Here is an 11,527-nt window from a genome sequence, read left to right as displayed (position 1 = left end):
AGATATCGCTGAGGATGTAACAGTACATACATTTACAAACTGAGGAATATTTGCGGAAGCTAGTCGAAATACAACATTTACGTGGTGTGGTATTTTGAAAAGGTATTGCTAAATAATCGATTATCTATTAGTGACGTTAGTATTTTGCTACATTGGCCATGAATCAGAATTTAAAAAGAGTATATTTAAATATTAACTTGCTTGATTTAAATTGTTGATTTTGATTTAAATTTGATGATTTTTTTGTAAAAAGAGCTATTTGTAAAAAAATATCTTGATTTGTGTGATCAGTAAAATTTATTATAGACTTTTATTTTTACGTAAAGAATAATAATGGGGCCTCCATTATTATTTTTTACGTAAAAATAAAAGATTGGGAAGAAATTTTGATAAAGACTTCTAATGCTTCAAAGCAATGGGTACTATGCAACAAGTTAAAAAATATAACTACGGCCTTCTGTCTATTCTATCTATTCCCTAGAAAGTTCATTAATCACATATTTAACATAGTATATACTTACGCACGACTATATTATTTGCGGGGTAGACAACGCCGAACAGTTTTGGAAAAGACTGACAGGCCACGTACAACTGTGTAATTATGGAATTGAAATTCAAATAGTGACAGCTAGCACATCGATTATAAGCAGAATCCTCCAGTTTATAAGCATTTCCCTTGGTAGCCTTTTACCACATCCATTGCAAAGATATGGTCCTATTCTTAAACAACCGTTGCAACCAGGACTTAAAAAAGTCGTTTCTACCAACCCTTGGTCCAATCGCAAGTATTCCAGACTAAATTTTAAACGAGCCCCAAATTATCCCGTTTTCGACTCGAAAGTTTAAGTTTCAAGAGCAAGTAGATTAGGTTTATATTCTCCCAACACAATTTCCCGGTCGGTTGGCCGCGTATTTCCAATAACCACATAGGATATGTCTGGAACCGAGTATGTTTTGTTTGCATAGTCGCGATAACACTTTATCACTTCTGAATAACGAGGAATAACAGTGTCCTATACACATTTGTCGTGGCTTATGGAAAGATAGCAATCTTGTAGGTTTTGTATTAATAGAGACGTATAGCTTGGCTGTGTGGCGGAATAGTAATTTGATTTTGTCCATACTGATATTTTTACTAACAATATTGATAGAGTTTTCTTTTGAAACTATCTTTCAGCTGTATGGCTTCATGATTAAATTGAAATTCAAATAGTAAGTAGCCCATCGACTATAAGCAGAATCCCCCATTTTATAAACATTTCCCTTGGTCGTCTTTTGTGACATCCATGAAAAAGATATGGATGATATTATTATCTATCTATACTTATAATAAATCTGTAGAGAGGTCAATTCTGTACATGGAATATATTTTCAAAATAACTATCAGGGAGTCATTAGTGATCGATACTGATGCCAAAAATGCAATCAGTAAAATTTTTGTCTGTCTGTCTGTCTGTCTGTCTGTCTGTATGTTCTTTATAGAAACAAAAACTACTTGACGGATTTGAACGAAACTTGGTACAGTTATTCTTCATACTCCTGAGCAGGTTATAGTATACTTTTCATTACGCTACAATCACTAGGAGCAGAGCAGTGAAAAGAAATGTTGGGAAAACGGGAGAAGTTACTTGATTTTTTAAGCTTCCGTCGCGTGTGCAGCCTTAATGGTTAAAGATACAGCGAAACCATGTATAACGGAAATATTCTACATTAAATTATTAAAAAAATATCCCAAGACAGCATAAGTCTATCTTTTTTGGTTGGCTCACAATAACACGTATAATTCCTAATAGCTTAGCAGTTCGGAGATTTCTGATTATATTTCTTTACTCTGACGTTTATAATACCAATAACACTCTCACTCATTCGTAATTCTTAAAAATTAATATAAGTACTGTTGGCGCTTGGGTCTTGAAATGAATGATTCCTTTGGTTCAAATGCCTGTGTAATTCCGTTTATTTCTTTTGATGACAATATTTTTGCGAAATGAGGTTATGGCGAGCACAAGATCTAGCGTGATTTTTTTGTGAATTAAGGAAACGGATATAAATGCAATAGACAACCGCCGCGTTGTCGTTCAGAAACTAATCCTACAAAGTTAAACATTGTCTATGAAATGGTGTAAAAATATTAAATTAATATTCTTTATTTATGTATATATGCTCCAACATGCCCCCGGCCTTGGAAGCTCGTGCTTTCAATGTGTTCTCTGCTACTCGAGCAAAGGACATATCTTGCTGTACGATCGTTTGACAATGCCCGTCGAAGTCCGTATGTCTGCCACTCTTGCAACGCCATCCTTTCCTGGGAAGATGTCGATGATTCGTCCAAGATGCCACTTCAAAGGCGGCAAATTATCATCCTTGATAACGACGAGCATTCCGGGCTTCAACGGAGTATCATCCTTTGTTCTCTTGGTCCTTGCTTGTAGTTCAGAAACATATTCTTTAGCCCATCTGGACCAGAAATGCTGGCGAATCTGTTCCACACGTTGATAGCGAGTAAGACGATTCGTCGAAATTTCAGTCACGTCTTCACAAGCAGGCGCAGTAAGTGGACGGCCAAGCAAAAAGTGAGCTGGGCTCAAAGGAGTGAAGTCTTGCGGATCTGTGGACATAGGACTAAGGGGACGGGAATTCAAAACGGCTTCAATCTGAACCAAAACCGTGCTAAACTCCTCAAAGGTTAAGTGTGCATTTCCTACGACACGTCGTAAATGATACTTACAGGATTTCACTCCAGCCTCCCACAAACCACCAAAATTAGGAGAATATGGAGGAAGAAAAGTAAACTTGATATTTTGACTTATTGCGTAATCTATTATCTCCGATGAGCAATTATTTATAAACTTTTTAAATTCATTCATAAGCCCAACAAAATTTCTACCGTTGTCGGAGAATATTTCTAAAGGTTTGCCACGTCTGGATATAAATCTTTTTAATGCAAGTAAATACCCTTCAGTGGACAAGTCACTGACTAGCTCCAAGTGAATGGCACGAGTCACGAAACAAATAAAAATACAAATATAACATTTTGTAGTCCTCGAACCTTTACCCCTACGATTTAGCATGAGCATTGGCCCGGCGTAATCGACACCACAACGCATAAAAGGAAAAGTAGCGTCCAAACGTTCCATTGGTAAATTCCCCATTAAAGGAGTTGGAGTTTTTCCCCTTAACCGCTTGCAAACAATACAATTATGTACCACTTTCCTAGCAAGATTCCTACCACTAATAGGCCACCAGGTCTCTCGCAAATTGTATAAAAGCGCTTGTGGAGCTGCATGTAACAAACGGGTGTGCTCATACCGAAATAGCAAAGTAGCAAAAGGATGGCTACCAGATATGAGTATTGGATGTTTTTTATCCAACGAGAAAATTTGTGAATTGGAAATACGACCACCTACACGTATTAATTTATTGTGATCAATAAATAAACTTAGCTTTGCTAAATTGTGTTTATGTCCTAAACAATTATTTTTAGTAAGCGACATGTATTCAACTGGAAAAGATTCCAATTGAGACAGCCTAGCTAAAGTTATATCAGACTCTCTCAATTCATCGACACATAGGACGCCTGATCGCGGGTTATTAGTATTGCGTGAATTATAAATAAACCGATTTACGTATGCGACAGCGCGTCTCATGCGATTAAATTGAGAAAATCTATAGAAGGGAAACAAGGAAGACTCGGAAACTTTATCAGGCACAGCAGAAAGCGTCACGCCCGATTTTAACTCTGGTAACTCATCAGGCAAACCATTTATAAATGAAGGCACCAGATCGCATCTAAAATCGGGCTGGCGAAGATAGGCCGGGCCCTCCCACCATAACGTAGAAGTTGAGAGATCTTCTAGCGACATACCGCGGGACACTAAATCAGCTGGATTATTTTTTCCACTTACATGACGCCAAGGAAGTTCCCTCGTCAACTCATGTATTTCTGATGTCCTATTTTGTACAAAAGTTTTTTGTAAGTTAGGTGGCATGTGTAACCAGCCTAGTACAATTGTTGAGTCAGTCCAAAACATAATATTTTTAAATTGTAAATGAAGTGCCTTATTCACTTTGTCGTATAGCCTTGCACCTAATAAAGCTCCGCATAATTCTAGCCGCGGAATACTAACGGGCTTCAAAGGAGCAACCTTGCTTTTTGAGCACAACAGTCTCACCAATGAATTATTGTCACTGCTGACTGAGCGTACGTAAATACAAGCGCCGTACGCTACTTGCGATGCATCGGTAAAAATGTGTAACTCCGAATGTGTAGCAGTAGTGTTAATAACATGACGAGGCACACGAATGGTGTTAAGTTCCGATAGGGCGTTCGCAAACTTAGTCCATGTAAGTAGAACATCGCTTGGCACCACATCGTCCCAACCTAATTGCAATAACCAAAGTCGCTGTAATAATATTTTCACTATTATTATAATTGGACTAACTAAACCAAGGGGGTCAAAAATTTGAGATATGTGTGATAAAATACTACGTTTTGTTATCTTGTTAGTGTCACTCTTAAATTGCGTATTAAAATAAAATTCATCACTAGTGTTGTACCATCCTAAACCCAAAGTCTTGCACTGAACAGTATCACCTAATGTTAACTCCTTACCTGCGCTGAACGGACCTGATGACTGATCACATTGAAAGTTAAATGTCCATTTTCTCAATGGAAAACAACCGGACTGTAAACACTTTGAAGTCTTGTTACAAAATGATAATAATTCATGTTTATCATCCCAACCTGTGATCATATCATCAACGTAAAAGTCCTCAGAGATGATTCTCTTTACATCAGGGTCAGTACACTCAAGTGCCAGCTGTTTGAGGCATCTAACAGCAAGATAGGGTGACGCTGCCATGCCGTAGGTCACGGTGTTGAGCTGGTACATACTTAAAGGCTCAGAAGGATTATCCCGCCAGACAATCAGTTGCATGTCGCGTTGTGACTCATGTAATAGGCACTGCCTGTACATTTTTTGTATGTCTGCACACGCAGTAAACCTATATCGTCTAAACCGCAATAAAATATCAAATAGTTCACTTTGTAGTGGCGGCCCGACAAGCTGAATGTCATTTAAGGATACTCCATTACTAGTAGCAGCACTTCCGTCAAAGACTACTCTCAATCGGGTTGAAGAGCTATGCTCCCGATATACACCATGGTGTGGTAAAAAATAATGTGGTGTTCCATATGAACTTACCTTTTTCATATGACCCAAATCAAGGTATTCATGTATGAAATCAGTGTATAATTTTTTATAAGTAATATTACGTTCGAGGCGTCTTTCTAAAACTAAAAAACGAATTTTAGCCTGAGTGTACGACTCGCCAAGGCTAGCTGGTGACTTCTGAAGCGGCAGATGTACGCAGAACCTTCCATCACTTGTGCGCGTTGTAGTGTTAATAAAATGTTCTTCGCAAGCACGCTCGTCGTCCGTGTGTGTGAGACTAGCCTTAGGCAGTTCCTCTAGTTCCCAAAACTGCCGTAATTGTGTTTCAATAGCGTGCGAAAAATTACATTGGAAAGACCTATCAATATTGTGCGTATTACTGTGTATAGGCCCTGAAATTATCCAACCTAATTTTGTGTTTTGTAAAACTGGGCCATTTGGTAACCTTATTTTACCTTCGCATAATAAATCCCAAAATATTTCTGCGCCAATCAAAATGTCAATATTGTGGGACTCGTAAAATAATGGATCGGCTAGCTGTATATGTTCAGGGATGAATAGTTCGTTTTGATCATATGCAACCGCCGGCAATGTACATGAAATGTAAGGCAACACAAAACATTTTAAACTCGTAGAATAGGCACCGGTGCGCGATCTTATTTTAACATCACAGATCTGTGTTGAGTTTGTAACCGAGTTACCTATTCCTCGTATTTCACAAGTGGACTGTATTAAAGTAACATTAAGTTTTGTACATAAATCCTTAGACAAAAAACAAAGTTGACTTCCTGAATCGAGAAGACAGCGTGCAATATGATAATTATTGTGATTATCCGCTATTTCAATCATAGCAGTCGATAATAAAACAGAATTTATACTTTTAACTGATTGATTATTGAACGTATAGCGAGTGTTATCTATGTGCGGCTTGTTTACCTGTGCCGTGCTAGACCGATGCATGGGGACGTCGACCGCGGGGACCGCGGGGGTCGCGGGCGCGGTCGGTACATCTCTCGGCTCACGATTATTGCAATTTGAATGAAGCGTCATTACTTGAGCGTCATTAGACGTGTCACTATGAATTAGCGTATTATGTTTTCTATTACATTTTCGACACGGACCAAACTTACATGTTTCTAACGTATGTCCAGAGCGTAAACAGTTCTCACACAACTTGTTGGTAGCTATAAAGTGTAGTTTAGTGTCTATATTAGCATCCAAAAACTTTGGACAGGAATACAGTGCATGATCATTGTAACACATTAAACATGGCTTCTTATAGGTAGTGCGACTTTGTTGTGACTTGGTGGAGACATTGCATTGAGCCTTATGTGTAGTTTGTTTTTTGGAATCAAGATTAATCTTACTATGAGAGGCTTGCAATGTTTCCAACATCTCAGCACGGTCCCTGAGAAAGGTGAGTAGATCATCCACCTTTAGTGATGATTTAGTTTCATTGTGTTTACGAATAGTACACTTATATTGCTCCCACTCGCGTTCAGTAGTTTCATCTAATTTAGAAGTGACTATGAATATGACCAGTGTATCCCAGTGCTCAGTGGGTTCACCAAGCATTTTTAAAGCTCTTAAATTCTTAAGTATTGTATCAATTAGGCGCCTGAGCATGTGGTACGACTCCTTAGTTAATTTCTGAATGGTAAATAAGGCCTTAACATGGTTGTGTATTAACATACTGCTATTATTGTATCTATTGAGAAGTAATTCCCATGCTATAGTATAATTGCTGGCTGAGAACTCCACAGAATCTATAACCAACTCCGCACTGCCCTTTAATGAGGATTTCAGGTAATGAAATTTTTGAATATCGCTAATTTCATTAGAATTATGAACTAAAGACATAAATGTATCTCGAAACTCGAGCCAATGCTCATATGAACCATCGAATGTAGGCATAGATATGACAGGTAATTTAATTGATTTTATTTTACTATGACACACACTGGAGCCATCAGAGACTTCGGCTCGGTTAAGTAAGTATTCAGCTCGTGACAAGGCACTATAATAGCTATCCTCAAATAAATCTCGTTGATTTAATTGGCAATCTAAATCAGAGTCTATCACTATCTTCTCAATCATTGTTTGAATATTATTAAATTCAGTAAGTAAGCTGGCTGCGCCTTGCATACGCAGTTTTAAATCAATGCATTTTTGACTATTTAATTGATCTCGAGTTATGCTATTAATAAAGGTTGTTAGTCTTGTGAGGCGACCTTTGATTATGCCTCTGCCTTTTACTAAATCAGTCAACTTCTCACTATCTTTGTCACAGAAGGCGGTAGGGGGCCTACTGTACGGAGACCTATCGCGAGATTTAGGCTTAGCTTCATCATTAACTAGGCTCATTTTGGTTGTTTGTGAAAGGACTTACGGTTTGTGAATATTCCTGTTCGTACTGTGGCGTCAGCCGATGCTAGCAACGGCACAAAGCTGACTATAGCGATGCACAAGAACTGAAATATGAACAAAGCACGGTATTAGCACAGATTGAACTCACAGGGACGAGGTTAGGAAGGATGGCTGGCCGTACCGAATGTATGCAGCAGTTCCTCCGACGTCTTAACCTCGCTGGTTCTATGTCTTCATGCGGCGACGAAGGTCCACAACGTATGTTGGCGCTTGGGTCTTGAAATGAATGATTCCTTTGGTTCAAATGCCTGTGTAATTCCGTTTATTTCTTTTGATGACAATATTTTTGCGAAATGAGGTTATGGCGAGCACAAGATCTAGCGTGATTTTTTTGTGAATTAAGGAAACGGATATAAATGCAATAGACAACCGCCGCGTTGTCGTTCAGAAACTAATCCTACAAAGTTAAACATTGTCTATGAAATGGTGTAAAAATATTAAATTAATATTCTTTATTTATGTATATATGCTCCAACAAGTACCTATTCAATAAAAAAAAAAATCATCGAAATCGGTATAGAAACACCAAACTTATACATGAAATAAAATACCCTAACAAGCCATCGCGCGTAAATACTGAAACGGTTGCCGCGCTCGACGCGGCTAGCGGCGGCAGGGATAAAAGGGGCAGGAGGCGAGCGCAAGCTTCATGACCAAGGCAGCCAGGGGGAGACCTCACGTAGTTCTCTCCTCCTGAGGCCTCCCCCTGAGGACGAAATCGGGATCTACCAAACGTACGTCAGATCCCGCCTCACATACGCGGCCCCGGCGTGGTACGCATTCTGCTCTGAGACCAACAGGAGAAGACTCAGCGCCCAAGAGAACTAAAGTCTCAGAGCAGTCGTCAGAGCTCCGCGCTACGTGAGGAACTCGACGATCCTCAAGGACCTGAAGTGGGAGAACTAGATCTTCGAGAGAGCGGACGCGTCATCACACAGCCACCTGCGCGGCATCGCGCCGCTCCACGCCCGCCCTCCGGGCCGTCGGGTGAAACTCTCCCCTCGCTGCCTTGCGGCAGACGTTGTCGACCAGTGACGACGCCGCCGCCGATGGGAACTCCCAGTGTATGAAGACGTGAAGACCCAGGCCGTTACGGCCGCCCCATCGACCTGCCTACAGTCGTAGGCAGCGATGATGCCATTGAAGAGGGCTAAAAGCCCTGACCAATCTACTCCGACTCCCCTAAGGGAGTATGGGAAGACCCGAAGACGACAAGATAGTATTGCACAGGCGTTTCAACTTTGTTTTCATTTATTTTTCTTTTGTAAGTTGTAGGTACATATTTCTGATTATAATTCTATTAGAATATTTTTTTTTTAGTTTAAATAGGCACTTAGATTTATCTATACTAATATTATAAAACTGAAGAGTTTGTTTGTTTGTTTGTTTGAATGTGCTAATCTCAAGAACTACTGGTTCGATTTGAAAGATTATTTTTGTGTTGAATAGACCATTTATCGAGGAAGGCTTTAGGCTATATAACGTCTACTAGCAACTATTAGGAGCGAATAAATAATGAAAAATGTGAAAAAATCGGGGAAGGAGCATCCTTGAGGGCTTCAATGATGCCCAAAATAACTATTCCACGTGGACGAAGTCGCAGGCACAGCTAGTTAACAATATTGATAGGAGTTTACTTTTGAAACTATCTTCGTAGCGCGGTTTCGCCTGCTTAGAGTTTCGATTTTTATTTTTTAGTGCTACATTTAAGAGTTCTGTTTGAGAGCTGCGACGGTCGAACGGTTAAAAGTGCTAGACAAAAAAGCGTGATATACAGGTTTAAATACCACAACGGCCATGTACCAATGGCTCGTTTCGGAGTAATGTACTTTTGTTTCATTGCATTTAACATCATGAGGAAACCTCCCCTTATGAGGAAACCACAACTGCAGCTGGATTACTGGGTATACACCATGATTTAATAAGATATATGGTTCCCCTGCAAAGATTTAAAAGGTCATATGAGAGTCCCATGTTGTAAAAATCTGACTCGCGCAATCCAGTCGCCTTTAACGACATCCATGGGATAGATATGGGTTGGTCTTATTCAAAAGTGGAGGGAACCATACGACAAATAGTATATATAAATCTCTAGGGAAATGATAAATAAGTCGTTTACAACAGTTAAATTATATCTGAAGTGGATTTACATTTCATTAGGTCCTTGTTCTGGACCAAAAATCTCTACACGTGTTAATTTTCGTAATAACATTTCCGACTATAACATAAATTTTAACGGTAACACACAAACCGCACAGCCTTTTCCGTATTTAATTTAATTTAATTCCAAAAAATTAAAATTCAAAACAATATAACACCCGCCCGGTGACGGTCGACGTTGGAAACGGAAAATTTAATTTGTTTTAACTGGAATAATGTGTAAACAAGATTAGCTTAATTTAAGCGTCCTACACAAATACTTTGATCTTGTTAGCGTTGTCGCTAAACTGGGTTTATTAAACCAGTTACAATGGAATGCAACGGTTTAAGCATAACACAAGAGTGGTTACACTAAATTATTTGATTACGGCAACAGCTGATTCCATTTTTAAATACGTTATGACATCTTTTTTTTTACTTAGGGTATAAGTAACGGGTACTTAAACGTGTCGTAACGTTATTTAAATTGTAACTGAGCGATTTAGAAATTCGCTATAAAGGATCTATAATATAACCGACAAAAGCATATTATTTTTAGAATTACTATTTGACTGTATGTTTGAACTCGCATCACTGAGAAACTTTTACTTCGGTGTGATTTTCAAATGTTTGGCTTGGTCTGACTTAAAATCCTGTATATAAAAATGTCTGCGTCCACTCTCCTAAGAAAGCCATAAAGAGGGTCAGATGTTTTTATTGAGATTAACAGTGTACTCTCAGTATGTTTACAGCGAACGAAGTCGCGGGCAACAGCTAGTGGGTAATTTCTTTTTCTCATCTAAAAAAAAACATGCTACAATTTGCAACTATCGACAGTACACCCTTAGACACCTTAACTGCGCGGTTAAAACGTTAACGGCTGGATTATCACATCACTATCAGAATATCGACACTTTTATGGCTATTCCAATAGTGCAGTGTAAACTTAAATATAACGCTAAAGGTTATATCGTGATACCTTCGGCTGAATAACATTCCTAGACTGAATATAGTACACGGTGTTTATACGGAGAGGAATGTACCAATTATAAGTTCAGAAGATTACATTCAGATGGACGGCTTAATGATGGAATTATGATTCAGTAATAGATAGTTACAGGTGCTAGCTTATCAACTAAAAGAAGATAATTACGTTAATTAGACTATGACCAAGGACCCTGGATTGGATCCTAAACCATGTTGGAACAATGCTAACACACCCAGTTGCCTGAATGTCACCGTAATTGCATCTGTCACTTAACAAACTAATAAACATAACTTCGATATAGTCATTGGCCGAGACACAGAAGCTAATATACACAATTTTTTAATTTATGTACTTATGTAGATCAAGGAAAAAAGCAACCAGCCAACAATCTGAATGGAAAGTGCTTATTTCTTTAATGGCCTTAACGACATTCCTGTGAAAGAGATTGAGATTCTAAAGTGCATTACAAATAGGTAGGTATATGTAGAATACATTTTGTCAACTAAAAATTTTATGAACATTACATCCTTAGGGTAAAACACTCCTCCCAAGCTTACGGGAAAATCATTATTAATTTACTAGAAGTATAAAGTTGACAGACAAAGGAGTGAGCCATCCATCACGAGCTTTAAGTTTCTGAGTAAGTTCTCAACAATATCTAATACCCACTATCAAGAAGCCTTTGTTATTCCGCTAGGGGAAATATTGTTTCTGCCTTTACGAGTCATTGCTAAGTATGATTTGTTGTAATGGTTAATTAGTATTATATTTTATGCAGTTTGTCTTTGTCACTTGATGG

At 38.6% G+C, this 11,527-nt stretch overlaps 1 protein-coding gene across 1 annotated transcript; it reads right to left on the bottom strand.

The window, feature by feature from the left end:
- Positions 1-2,111: 2,111 nt before the first annotated feature.
- LOC132901835 (uncharacterized) lies at positions 2,112-7,934 on the bottom strand. Its single transcript, XM_060944639.1, has one exon. The coding sequence runs from the start codon at positions 7,536-7,538 to the stop codon at positions 2,214-2,216; it is 5,325 nt and encodes a 1,774-aa protein (XP_060800622.1). The 5' UTR covers positions 7,539-7,934; the 3' UTR covers positions 2,112-2,213.
- Between the last annotated feature and the right edge of the window lie 3,593 nt (positions 7,935-11,527).

Source organism: Amyelois transitella, chromosome 6 (genome assembly GCF_032362555.1).
Source record: "Amyelois transitella isolate CPQ chromosome 6, ilAmyTran1.1, whole genome shotgun sequence".
Classification (NCBI taxonomy): domain Eukaryota; kingdom Metazoa; phylum Arthropoda; class Insecta; order Lepidoptera; family Pyralidae; genus Amyelois; species Amyelois transitella.
This window is presented reverse-complemented; position numbering and strand designations above follow the sequence as displayed.